General features: G+C 34.6%; 1 protein-coding gene across 1 annotated transcript; it reads right to left on the bottom strand.

Moving 5' to 3' along the window:
• Positions 1-7,458: 7,458 nt before the first annotated feature.
• LOC110452655 lies at positions 7,459-11,894 on the bottom strand. Its single transcript, XM_021501303.1, has 5 exons — positions 11,680-11,894; positions 11,050-11,177; positions 9,907-9,985; positions 8,465-8,501; positions 7,459-7,625 (listed from the first exon to the last, which is right to left on the bottom strand). Exons 1-5 carry the CDS (start codon positions 11,810-11,812, stop codon positions 7,532-7,534), a joined length of 471 nt encoding a protein of 156 aa, XP_021356978.1. The 5' UTR covers positions 11,813-11,894; the 3' UTR covers positions 7,459-7,531.
• Positions 11,895-14,673: the final 2,779 nt, after the last annotated feature.

Raw genomic sequence — 14,673 nt, 5'->3', positions numbered from 1 at the left:
AAAGATGTTGCTTACGCATTAGTGAATACATTATGTTATGAAGAACAAACCATTGTATTTAGTAAAATTAATACTAGTTATGAAATCTTCATTATGCATATGGAATGTTGCTAATGTTTTTACTTCTATGTTTTCGCCCAGCTACAAGTATTTTATCTTATGAAAATAAACAATTATATTCATTGTTATATAGGTAATGTATTTATACAGAATTTTATGTAAATGACAAATAAATATAAGAAGAAACAAATGTTGTTCGTGTGATATAGATAATTACAAACACGCGCATGTTTAATATTTATATATAGTTACAAACACATGCGAAACACATTCTGTCGTTATTAAGAGTGCATGTAATGTTTCCAAATGCACAACTTTAGATACTTAATGCTGTAAAAGTCTAAACATTATCTATATATTTCAATTAAATTGTTGATTTTAAAGGTCAGTCCTGTGACCTTTGTAGGTTTTGGCAATATTGGTTGTTTCATTGGTAAACGCAGAACAATGAAAAGAATGTAGTGATTATCAACATTTACCAAAGTGTACACGGAACCTTAATTTGGACTCAACCTAGATAAAACAAGGAAAAAATATTTACCAGAAACAATTATAGAAATTCTCTTGAAAACGTACAAGGAGAATAACACAAATATCCCAGAAGGGTAGGTGTTTTCTACTTCATCAACATTATTCAATATAAATATAGGTCGATTCCCATTAAAGTCTCGTACTCAGTGAGAACCAGGTCAGTGATAACGAAACCACAAGCACACCAATGAACAAAATTAAAAAAAGAAAAACATTTGTATCGCACACGGAAATGTAACGTTTTACAATAAGATTTTGATCACAACCATAAAAACCTGCCCTGTCCTTGTAATGTCAGTTTGTCCGTCACCATTCGACAGCTATTAAAGAAACCGTGATATTTGGAGCAAGGATTTATATATCGAATACTCAATGTAGGTGAGGGAATCAGGGGCGTTATAATCAAGAACGGGAAGGTTCAAAAGCGAAAACTCGAAATCACCAGGCTTGTTATTCAGCAAGGTTGAAAGTCGTCCCTGTTGGACATGTTATAAGAAAGTCCGTCCTTGATTTTAAGTTCAAGACGGAGTACTAGATCGAATTGGACATTTTTCTTGTTCAGTTAAGAAAACATATCGTTGAAGTATTAAAGTAAAATTGAAAGTTTCAGCAAGGGCTTTGTCACCTTATCTGCCGTCTTTTGTTTTGGTAATTGTTTTATTTTTTCCAAATAAATCATCAGCATTAAAGCAATCAACACCATCATACACTTCCAATATCATAATAAACATCATCTTCATCTATTCTTCATCTTCATCATTAGCATCTATATATATATATATTCCTATTTCTTATCCCCATCAGTCATCATCCTCATCATCATCAATGTCATATCACTTTCATCATTCACCTCAATATCAATCAGCATCTATATATATATCTTCATATTTCTCATCATAAAACCATCGCCATCAGTCATCATCATCATCATCATTATCATCAATGTCATATAACCGTCATCATTGAAATTCATTAACATTCATGAAAATATCAATTAGAAAAGTATCATAGATTATTTCTTATTTTGTCCTGTCAGGGGTTGGGTGTTATTTCTAGCAGCTTATTCCATTTTTTCCATATATTATGAAACTTTGCTACATTCTCATTACCCTTACTAACGCAAATATATTTTTGAGTCACATAATTATTTTTCATAATAGATTTTAATGCAGACCCAGATAAAGTTTGCTGTAAACATCTATCTCTATAGATGTATTGTTTCATAATGATTAATATAAGATTGTCTGTTGTGTAGTCTATATTTTTATTGTTGTGCATGCCAAAAATGAAAGTTTCGTTATTAAAAGTAAATGGAATCAATAGAGCATCTAATAAAAATTCAAAGTTCTCCAAAAATGTCTGCACTTCTCTGCACCCCCAAAATAAATTTATAATTGATTCTATTTCTGTTTTACAAAAGAAACAGTGTGGACTATCAGTTAAACCAATTTTGAATAAATATGAATTTGTTGTTAATATGTGTTGGTTTATTCTGTATTGCAGCCAAATAATTTGGAGCTTTTAGTAACTCGGAAAGGGGTTGCAAGTTCTCCAAGTTTCTTCATCTATTTCAAATATGTTGTTCCACTTTCTTTTTCCGGTAGGAATAGTGTTATTTCCGTATATTGTAGAAATCTTTCGACCCTTTACTGTTTTTCATGAAAATTTCTAAATTAGTCGGTAGTAATGGGTAAGAGATGCTCTCATCATCTAATCGTATATGTGCTGTATATTCCCTAATGGATTTTACAATGCCATGGTAAGTTAGGAAGTTAAAGTTGATATTATATTTTCCTTTAAATTCCTGAAAATTGTAAAAGGTATATGTATTTGGAAACTTAACTACATCATTAACAATAAAAAGTCCTTTGTTATACCATTCTTTATAAATTACCATTTTTCCATCTACAGTAAAATTTTCATTAAACCAGATAAGTGTTTTCAAAACTGAATCATTCCTATTTTTTTTCTATGATACTTCGCCATTTACTTGATTTAGAATATAATCTTCTAATCCATGTTAACTTCAGCGCTCTAATAAAAGAATGTAAATCTATCATTTTCAGCCCTCCTTCATTATAGTCTTTTATTTTAATATCCCTTTTTACTTTGTCTACTTTACTATTCCAAAGAAAGTTGTAGAGTTCTGAGTTTAGTCTTTTAATAAAGATAAGTCAGGATTTGGCAAAGCTATGAAAAAGTGGTTGAATTGTGACACCAGCAATGATTTGATTATGTGTATTTTACCAATAGGAGTAAGTTTCCTTTTATTTCAGTCATTTAAAAGGGATTTAAGTTTAACTATTTTTTTGTCAAAATTCATTTTTACCATTCTATGTAAATCTACATGGAAGTCAATACCCAAAATAGTAAATGTTCTGTTTCCCCAATGTAAATTCCATTCTGGACAAAATGTTTTCCTCATTGTATTTCATGCTTCCTATCCAAATGACTTCAGTCTTACTTTTGTTTATCTTTAACCCAGATATATCTGCATATTTTTTAATTCACTCAGTGTCTCTCTTAAAGAATTTCTAGACCCATCAATAATGACTGATGTATCATCTGCATATTGAGATAATAGTATAGGAGTGTCTTCAATATTTATTCCTCTAATATTAACATTATTTCTAATTCTAATTCCTAGTACCTCAGCGCATAAAATAAATAAATTTGGAGAGATGGAGTCACCTGGGCGACATCCACGTTTAATATTAAAAAACGAAGACAAATTCCCCCCTGATTAAAAGATGAGTTTGAACCATTTTGAAAAATATGGACTCATTTCCTTATATCTTTCCCAAAATTAAAAAAAATCAAGCACTTTATCAATAAAATCCCAACTAACCGAATCAAAGGCTTTTTCAAAATCAACAGTCAGTAACATACTTGGAATATCATTTTCTTCAGCATAGTGCATAATATCGTATATAATTCTAGTATTTTCACCAATATACCTACCTGAAATAAAGCCAGACTGATCTTTATTTATAAGTTTATCTAATACCTTTTTCATTTTAGTCGCAATTGAACCTGAGCAATTTTATAAATTGTATTCAGAAGTGAAATAGGTCTCCAATTTTTTAAGTATTGTCTTGGCTTATCTCCCTTTGGTAAACATGTAATGATTCCCTGCCTCTGTGTTACTGATAGTTTGTTGATACTAAACCCATATTGTATTGATCTTTCCACAAAATGACCTAGCTGTTTCCAAAACCTTTTTAAAATTTCTACTGTAAACCCGTCTGAACCTGGACTTTTCATATTTTTCATATTTTTAAGAGTATGAGATTTCTCATTAAAGGTGATATTACCCTCTAAATTGTTTGACTCTATACAATTCAGTTTTGGTATACTATCATCATTAAGATATTCATTCAAGTTTATATTATGTAATTGATTGTCTTCTGAAAACAATTTTTCATAAAACTGTTGAACTTCATTTAAAATTTCCCCCTGATTTCTAATTGTTTCCCCATCATCCTTTTCTACAACTGGTATATTTTTTTGCAACAAAGTTCCTATTTTCCAGATTTAAGAAATACCTTGAAGGTTTTTCACCCTCTTCCACCCATTTTACTTTAGACCTTAAAATACTTCCCTTAAGATTACGTTTTCTTATTGACTCTAATTCTTTGTTTTTCTTCAAAATCTGAAAAGTTGACATCATCTTGCTCTTCTAATTCTTTGATTCTTTCCCATAGATATCGGTCTTGACTCGTTCTCGGTTTTTTCTTATAGGACGCATATGAAATGTTTTTCCCCCTAATTTCAAATAAAAGAGTTTCTAAAAAAAGTTGATCATCTATTGTAAATTGAATATCCTCATTTGAAATATCATCTAAACTATTCTGAGCATATATTGGTATTGCATACTGAGTTTTAACGTCTAGTATATGTTTATTTGTTAATTTCAGATAATCTAAATCATGAAGTAAAGAGTTATTAAACTTCCATAGGCCTTTTTCTTTCTTAAATTCGTTGAATTTTATTGCTATACATGGTATGGAATGATAAGAACGATAGCCTGGGTCAATATTTGTTTTTGTATACATGATATAAGGTTCTCAGAAAGTAAAAAAATAATCTAATCTTGCTTGCTTTATTGGATTTGACCACCGCCATGTATTTCTTTTACTTTCTTGGTGTTGTTCTCTATAAATATCAATAAGTCCAAGTTCATTTATCATCTCTAAGACTCTTTCTCTTACCTAAGGATTGTTAACTTGTCTATAATTGTTACAATCTAATTCTGGGTTCAAAACTAAATTAAAATCCATAAAAGCTCGGTGTATCCGAGTTGGGTCCATATATATTAACAAGTGTAAATCTTTTTTCAGCTGTAAAAATGTCTAGAGCTAGAAAGTGTCCATCTAAATCTTTCTTCTCCTTTATAACCTTGGCTTCAATATTATTATTGAATAAAACTATAAGTGTATCCCCATTCTGATCTGATCATAGTTTCTATATCCGCTGTAAAATGTGTATCCTGTATGCAATAAATGTTAAAGTACATGCTTCTAAAATTTGCAAATACATCTTTACGCTTATTTCTATCCCCAAGCCCTGACAGTTGGCTGTTATTATTTTGATTATTTCCATATATGCAGCATATAGACACTGCTTACCTGTCTGATACATGTAGCTTCTCGGCACAACAGGGAGTATAAAGAGAAAGGAGTCATAAGCAGAAAAAGAGATAGATAATAGTAAAATGTCATGTGAAAATGTGGTCAATTGGTAGCGGTATCTGCCTTCTTAAGAACGTAGTTTTTCTAACGTTTCATCCTCACTTAGTTGTGGTTTTAAAAATATGCTCGAAAATAGTTTGCAACCATACATTTATTTCGCCTTTCGATTTTCTTGGCAAATATTTACCTCACCGCCTAAAAACCTGATTCCCAAGTGATATTTCTCAGTGATGAGGTTAGCATGAGGATAGCGCAGCATTATCTATCGGAAAAGTAAAAATGAAGTGTATTTGCGCACATTCAGTCACCTTATTTTCCGTGTTAAGGTCATTTAACAAGCGTCAGACTTTCCACAGGTGATGGCGCAGTGTCCGTCGTCCATTGGCCTCTTCTTCTTTAAATTACTTCTTCTATAGAGCTTCCAACTATACAAAATTGAAAAATAAATTTCTTTTGTAGCCTGCTGTGCCAGAGGGCTATCAAATTTGTTCAAAAATATGACCCAGACCCACTTTCTTTCAAATACACAAATCAACTCTTCGGAACTGTAACGCCTAGTATAGATTCCTGAGAAGAATTATTGTTGGTGTGAGAGCTCTTAAAACCACTAAGCGATATTGTACCGTAGCTTACTGAGAGGTACGCTTACCAGCTTAACGGCGTTGCATCACTTCTAAGGTCAGTGGTGTCATCACATGTGTTAACAAATTAAATGTCAACTACTTAGCAATGATGCCTAGAGCATTGACAGTTCACATGTACCTAGCTTGTGTGAAGGGATATCAAATTTGATCACACGGCCAAAACATGTTGGCGAGGACATCGCAGTGATGTATTAGAAAACGGTGAAGACTGAATTGTTTGTTTTTGTCTCACCTATGGATTAAGTAACAAAATGAGTTATTTGCCTGTCGCGATCACAATCCTAAGGGATACGATCACTGACTGTAGCTTGCCACAAAGGGCCATAAGTGCATACAGTTATTGCGCAGAAATTGTGTTCCAACCATTCTACAAAAGGCCGTAAGTCCGTAAATGATGGCTGAAGTTTGAAATTAATCCATTCAAAATTACTGAAGTTATTGAGCGGAAACTGTTTCGGCTAATCTACAAAGGGCAATAACTAAGTAAATAACCAGCAAATAATTTTGGTTGTAGCAAGCTTTCATATAAATGAACCTTCCTATGAAGTTTGAAATGAATATATTCAAAATTACTGTAGTTATTGAGCGGAAACTGTCATGTCAATTCTATAAAGGGCTATTACTCCCTTAATAACGGGCGGATAATGGTTATCGAACTTGTGCAAGCTTTCATAGAAATGAACAGTCCTATGAAGTTTGAAATGAATCTATTCAAAATTACTCAAGTTATTTCAGCAATTCTACAAAGGGCCATAACTCCATAAATAACCGGGGAATCATTTTCGTTATCGAACTTGTCCGAACTTTCATGGCAATGAAACTTCCTACCAAGTTTGAAATGAATCCATTGTGTGCCCGCCCGAACGCCCGAGTGAAAACATATTACATGTACGTCCCGACGGGCGTATAAAAAAGGGGTGCTTGCTGAGAGCCACAATCGTACAATAAACGACAACGTAAATACATGGGTACATAAAAGGTAAAGGTACGACGTACACATGTGATTGGACCTCTGAACTTCGGACATAGAAACAGTATTCTAAGGAAAAATTATATGGATGCTGTGGATGTAAATGTTAAGGCAAAACTCAGGGACTCAGAAATCCACAAGCTGAGTGTACCATTTTTTTACTTAGAAAGATGAGTATAAGACACGCTCTTGTCGTACCAGTATGATATAATGAATTACAATGCAATACACAGCTGTTTCGTCATACAAGGTCTCGTTGGTGATCCTAGAGACCAAAAAAAAGAGATCCAAATTGGTTAATTTCAAGTTAATAAAGAATAAAGTGTGAATATTATGAAAATTGTCACTACTCTAAGACGATAGCTGTGGTTATCAAGGTAACGGCAAACCTCGGGGACTAAAACATCCACCAGCAGAGTACGTTCGACACAAATACACACTTCAATTACATGAAAGTAAAAACTGCTAATATGGAATTAACATTTGTTTTTCAAATGGTCCACATGACCACGATTTCTTGGTCTTTATTTCATTGGTTCAGGACACAAACACATACAGGGAAAACACACACAGACATTTATTTTCTACTTTATGTGTTTAATATAAAGCAGTCGAGAGTATATTTCCACTTCCGTTTAGCCGATGAGTGTGTTAGGACAAAGTAACTGTGAGTTATGACAACGACAAACTTTTCCGCTCTGGTGAACCATATCGCCTTCCTGGAACAACCTAGAAAACAGACAATTGTTGTTTATAGTATTGAAATATTCTCCATAACATCATTAAAGCACAGAATGTTTAAAGTAACATATTATTTGTTATAGGACTTCCGGTGATGGTTTCGTATTCATGAAGACTAAACACGATTTCGAAAACTATAATATTTAAAGAAGTTTTATTAATTTGGAAATTATAATAATCGCGAATAAATAAAAATAGTTATACATGAAAGCTGATATACGTGCTGTAAATAGCCGTTTCAATATGGTAATTCTAATATCAAGGCTGTATTGTATCACTTAAAACATTACACGGTTGTCAGCCAATCCTGCTTTCCAGCGATTGATTTTAAAGGTTCCTGTCCCATCGAAACAATTTAATTCAATTTCGGTAATTAAAGCCGAAACTGGGCCAGGGTGATACCTTTCCTTTAATCATCTGGGAGCTTACAATTAGTTTGTTAAAGTATCCCAATAGTGAATAATGACCAAAGGTCCAGGGTTCGAATCCTGGACAGAAACATGTTTATAGAAATGCAATACTAAAAAACAAGAGATTGTGACGATAGAATGATTTCTATATTTCACAGCGGTTCTCTCCGATAAAAACCAGGGACTACTAAACATAGCCGAACGAACAAATATATGCTTAGTTGTTCAGATGAATAACAACAAAGGCATTCTCAAAATGTATCAAATTCAAGGTAACGAATTCAGATTGTTTTATACTCCTAAGAGAAATAAAACAAGAGATGAAAATTTCGGAAATATCCAAAGACATCCGTCAGTTACAAGGTGACTTTGCAAAAGTGATGTGAAACAAACTGAAAAGTACATGGATATACTCACCCTACATGTGTCAAACAGGTTGGAATATTCTGTGCACCTGAAAGAAATTTTAACACAAATTTTGCAAAAAATCATCTGTAACCAATCTTTCATTAGGTGTTCCATAACTTCGTAATTCTAGTGATTGTGATCCACATCTGTATATAAAATAATAACGTTCCTAAAGAAATATACAAGGAATACTGTGTCAGAACACTTCTAAATAGATTATCATAATACAGAATTTCCTTTTGAATATGTTTGCAATATTTTATGAACAATCTATGAAAACAATCTTGTCTCTTCATGTGTCAGAGCAGAAATGAGAAACAGAAGAGATCAAAGGTGGGGTCAACATTTGGCCCCCACTTTGATTTTACATAAAAATTATCAATAACAGCATACATGATTATTCATAATAAATACTCATACATTTTCTGTGCTAGTATCATACCAAAACACTGTATTATATTAAGCATGATTCAAAGTTATGTGCAGCAGTAATAACTAATGAATATGTATTCTGTCAAAGTTATCTTTCCTCTGGAGAACTACTTAAGGTTGAGATTTTGTTAAAGACAAAGATGTGCAATTGTATAAAAACAATAACTAATTTTAATAGTAAAACTAGTATACACTTNCCCCCCCCCCCCCCCCCCCCGCAACGAAGTTGAACGAAGGTCAAGGTCATCAACGTTTACAAAACTTAAATCCATTCACATGAACAACCTACTTGCTAAATATCAAGACCCAAAGACATTTGGTCACGAAAAAACACAAGTTAAAGGAAAAGTGGAAAGAAAGCTGAAAAATCAAAAGTGTTATATTACAAAGTTAATGGTTGTCAATGTTTTTGAAATTTCTGTTGTTGAAGGATATTATTGGTAGCCAACTGTTAAGCAAGTATGCAAAATAGACTAGTTTTAGAACTATATAAATTAACGTGTCAAAAATTGAAATGTCTCATTAGTAATGAAATTTCACATACTTTTCTGCTTAAAACTTCAATAAAAAGAACAATTCTTTCTTGAAATAGTGTAATATTCGGTATTAAAATAACAGATGGAATATGTTGCACACGATGATGATATACTTTTATAGTAATTGTGCCATTTAAATGCTCTGGGAGGAATTGAATTACTGCACTTTTAACACCCACACAGGTGTAAGTCAAGGAGGTCCCATTCTTCATCAAATAAATTCTGAAACTAACTGTTCCTGATTTAAGCTTTTTATAACAAACACTTTTTTGGTTTTATCTTGTTTTGAAATTCCAAGCGGGGGCCGACGCTTATGTTAAATCTCCATAGGCGTTGAGCCTACCTTACACGGAAGGGCCATTTGTAGATAAACATGTTAGAAACTGGACATTTTATCAACGAAAGGATTGCACGGGACGACAAGACATGGTGATAAGTCTGTCACTCAGAAAGGAGTGTAATTTTACTTTGAACACAACAAACCTGAGAGTACAACAGCTCCGGTGTTCGGACAGTAAGACGCGTTCTTGGCACGTAGATGGAAGCCATCTACCCAGGCAAACTGTGGGGGATACATGCTTCCGGATTAGTATGACAACGACATATTATTATGAAAAGTATGTGAAATAAATTTCATACAACGTTCGTGTTATGCCTAGAATATGTCATACATCGTTCGTGTTATGCCTAGAATATGGCATGCAACGTTCGTGTTATGCCTAGAATGTGTCATACAACGTTCGTGTTATACCTAGAATATGTTATACAATGTTCGTGTTATGCCTAGAATATGTCATACATCGTTCGTGTTATGCCTATAATATGTTATACAATGTTCGTGTTATGCCTAGAATGCGTCATACAACGTTCGTGTTATGCCTATAATATGTTATACAATGTTCGTGTTATGCCTAGAATGCGTCATACAACGTTCGTGTTATGCCTAGAATATGTCATACAATGTTCGTGTTATGCCTAGAATGCGTCATACAACGTTAGTGTTATGCCTAGAATGTGTCATACAACGTTCGTGTTATGCCTGGAATGTGTCATACAACGTTCGTATTATGCCTAGAATTTGTGGTCTTTTTTTAATCAACGAAATAATTGATGCAATAATAAGCTCGGTAAGAGATTTTCTCTGAATTCAAAAATTTCTTATAGTTACACGCTGGTAAACCATTGTATTTGAAATGAAAGAAACATAAGAAAGACCATATAATTTATTTACTTAGGTTGTAACGATTGAAAATTCACTTACCATGTCATATGAATCTTTTGAAATTTGAACTTTTAGCTCTTTGAAGTTTACAAAACCATTCAAACAACATGGAGTCTCATTTCATAAAAAGATAAATGAAATCCAATGTCCTCTGATCATGCCTATATATTTTTCTGACTGAAAATGTTTATAGATTTGCTACTTTGTGAATGATTTGTCTTATTGTTTTTGTTTCGATATATATCTTCAGACCGACTGAAGAAGACATAGACGGCAGAAAGGCCTATTGGTAGATGTTACATATTTAATATTTATATATATGAAATAAAATATGTTATTGAGCTTTCTTTTTCTTCGTCCGTAAGGATCAATTTACTGCGGTTATATATATTATGGACACTTACCTGTCCTTTGATCTGCTTGAGTTCATACCAAGACTGTCCGTCCTCAAAACCCTCGTGGGATAACCCCCCGTTGGAGACGAAACACTCGTTCACCTGTAGTGTACCGGCTATAAGGTACTGAGGACCAGCTACAAATAAAGTATGTTTGATGCCTTACTTAGAATTTATGCTTTAGTAAATGAAGGAAATAGTGTTAGGCGCGGAAGAAGAAATAGCAGAGGAAAAGAGGGCGGAGTGCCACTTCGTTACTCTATAATCAGTTGACAGCGATATGAAATATGGAAGTCATAATTGGTGCCGCTTCTTCCCTTCCAATTTTACCTAAAGATGTCTATTTCATTGATTAAGAAATACAAACACGATATATATTTAATTAGAGCGCTTAATGCTAACTAAGGAATAGCTTTTGTTTGCTATGATAATGAATTTTCAACAAACCTCGGAGAAAACTGACAATAACGTATTCATAAACGGAATTCAAGTTTCCTTTACTTCAAAAGAAAGTAACCTATTTGGTAGTGACAGGTCAGCATACAGAAAACGGATATTCAGACGACTTTCAAAATTGATATCAGATCCAAGACATTTATGTTTGGTATCACATAAATACAGATATGAATAAAGCCTTACGTCCGGTTCTGGCATAGACGTCCGAGTCAGCCACACAAAGACAGAGTCCGTCATGGAGAAGTTGATGAATTTGAGCGGCGTTGGCCAAAATACTAAGACCAATTGTAAACACTACGTACACAGTACACCGCATGATCAATCTCGCAGCTTCAAAGAGAAAAATATGTCAATGAATATTACAGACTACCACGTGACAACTATACGTGATAGGTACAGAGATAAGATCTGTTATCATTTCAGGAAAAGTTCCATGTCACATTACTTTGATACTGGTTATCGACATTGTATGTAAAGTGTTGTCTTCCACTTTCATAGTGGAATATCCACCTCACCGTTTGGTTACACTTATTTGATTTTAACTACTCTCTTAAAGGACTGATCTCTCTCTCTCTCTCTCTCTCTCTCTCTCTCTCTCTCTCTCTCTCTGTGTCTCTGTCTCTCTCTGTCTCTCTGTCTCTCTTTCTCTGTCTCTCTCTCTCTCTCTTGACTTGACGCCAAATAATGGTTTAACTATTTAAAATATGGAACGTATGAAAACTGTACGGAGGAGAGTACTGCAATATTGACAAAAACATTGTGACGTCATAATTGCAATGGTGATATACATAAATATATATAGAAATAGCAAGACTGAGTCAACATCACAAATCATCAATGTATGAGAGTGTAGGGCAAAAGTGTATCATATTTATATCGATTATATTTATTGTATTGCATTTATATAGAGAGATTTCAGAAAAAATGTCAACGTGGAAATATCCACACTGCGAACATTCCACAAGCGGGAATTTCCATTATCCCAGTACGGTAATCATAGTACTTGTGCCAATAAGAGACGTACAAAACACGGCCAAGGAAACGTATTTCTGTTCTTATCTGATAAAGGGTCATCAGGTAAAGTTAGTATAAACATATTATCGTGGGTTGTATAACAATGATCTAGTTAAACTAGGTTGAAGAAGGTGTGTGTTGGCGAGAAGGGCGTCTTTTGCGAAACAGTTATGCCGATAGCTCCCGATTGCAGTAGAGGCGGCTATCATTAATGGCGTAGAAAATACATATAATAATAATAAATAATAACAATATGCAACAATTATATAGCGCCCTATATAATTTGTAAATTTACTCTAAAGAGCTTTACAACATATGGATAATAGTAATGGTTATAATTGTGAAAACAAAAAAACCCAAAGGCTTACAATCACTTTTATACATTTAAGCAAGCAATGTGCACATAACTGAACAAATAAAAGGGTGGTATTTACATGACGTATTTGCAAGGATACTAAAATGCAGACGTGAAAAGGTGAGTTTTAATGTCCCTCTTGAACTTGGCCAGGGTATTTGATTTTCTAATAGCAGACGGTAAGCTATTCCAAAACGTAGCCGAAACCCTCCCAAAGCATCTGTTTCCGTAGGTCACAGTACGAGACTTTGGGACACACAACAAAGATTCTGACTCCGACCGAAGTGATCGTGACGGCTGATACAGGGTAACAAGCTCATGTAGGTACTGAGGAGCCTTGTATGTGTACACCAGATTTTATACTGCGACCTGTATCGTACAGGTAACCAGTGCAACGAATAAAGCACAGGTGTGAGGTGCTCTCTCTTTCGAGTACGAGTAACTAGCCGTGCTGCAGTGTTCTGGACCCTTTGCAGACGACTAGTTAGTTTGTCAGATATACCAAAGAGCAGGGCGTTACCATAATCCAACCGAGAGGTAACAAGTGAATGCACCAAAATCTTACATGCACCTGCAGTTATAAACTGCAGAATACAGTCGATGTTCCTGATCTGGTATTAACAGGATTTGGCAATAGCGTTCATTTGTTTCTCCATGTTCAGTGAACTATCAAAGTATACCCCTAGGTTTTTAACAGCTGGAACAGTCTCAGTAGTTATGGCACCGACCTTGAGCTGGAGATCCATTGTTTGCTGACACTTTTGGGAAAAGACGATTAGTTCCGTCTTTTCCTTATTAAACTTAAGCATGTTGGCATTCATCCAGATACTGATATCTGTCAGATTTGTGTGTCATCGGCATATCAATGATAACGAAGGCTATGGCGACGACAAATCTCTCCCATCGGTTTGGAGTACATACAATATTTTCGTGGTCCTAACACCGACCCTTGAGGAACCCCGAAATCTAGTACTTTGTCATATGAGGTGGAAGATCCGATAGCAACACACTGTCGTCGTTGACTCAGATACGACTGTATCCAGCATATTGTGGTATCAGTCACTCCATAAGAGTATTCCAGACGTTTGCCATGGTCGATGACGTCAAATGCAGCTGAAAAGTCCAGCAAGACAAGCGACGCTCTGCACTTGTTATCCAATGCAGAAGCTATATCATTATGTAAACGTAGGAGGGCCGTCTCATGATCAGTAGAGTGTCCCATGCGGTAGGCCGATTGCATGTTGTCATTGAGACTGTTTGCATGAAGATGAACCTCTAAACGCCGGGATACAACCTTCTCCAAGATCTTAGACAGAAAAGGCAGATTTGAAACTTGGGCGGTAGTTTTTCAATTCCTCCTTGTCCATTCCAGGCTTCTTTAACAATGGTCTGACATGTGCGTTGTTTTAAACGTAATGGAACCTTTGACTCAGCCAATGATTTGTTCATGATTGAGGTAATCAACGGAAGCAGTGCTTCAAGACATTGCTTTAATAAGTCTGTAGGCATTGGATCAAGCTCACAGGACTTCGATTGCGAGGTCATGATAATGTTGCGCAACTCGTCCTGGGTTGTTGGTGAGAGCTTTGCCAATGGTCCCCCCATCAAATGCAATGTCAGCAGTCATGACAGAGATGTCAATGTCAGCAGAGGAGTTCACTTCGGCAATATCTTTCCTGATTGAGCTGATTTTATTCAGAAAGCAACTGGCTTGCTAAGTCTTTTTCAGAATTACAGCTTGGTAGGATAATTTCACCTTTCTATCCCATAAGGTTTTTGGTGAGTCTATAATCAGCCTTCTTTGACTG

The sequence above is a fragment of the Mizuhopecten yessoensis genome, unplaced genomic scaffold, assembly GCF_002113885.1.
Source record: "Mizuhopecten yessoensis strain PY_sf001 unplaced genomic scaffold, ASM211388v2 scaffold6779, whole genome shotgun sequence".
In the NCBI taxonomy this organism is placed as follows: domain Eukaryota; kingdom Metazoa; phylum Mollusca; class Bivalvia; order Pectinida; family Pectinidae; genus Mizuhopecten; species Mizuhopecten yessoensis.
The sequence above is the reverse complement of the archived record's forward strand: the minus strand, read 5'-3'. Positions and strand labels throughout refer to the sequence as shown.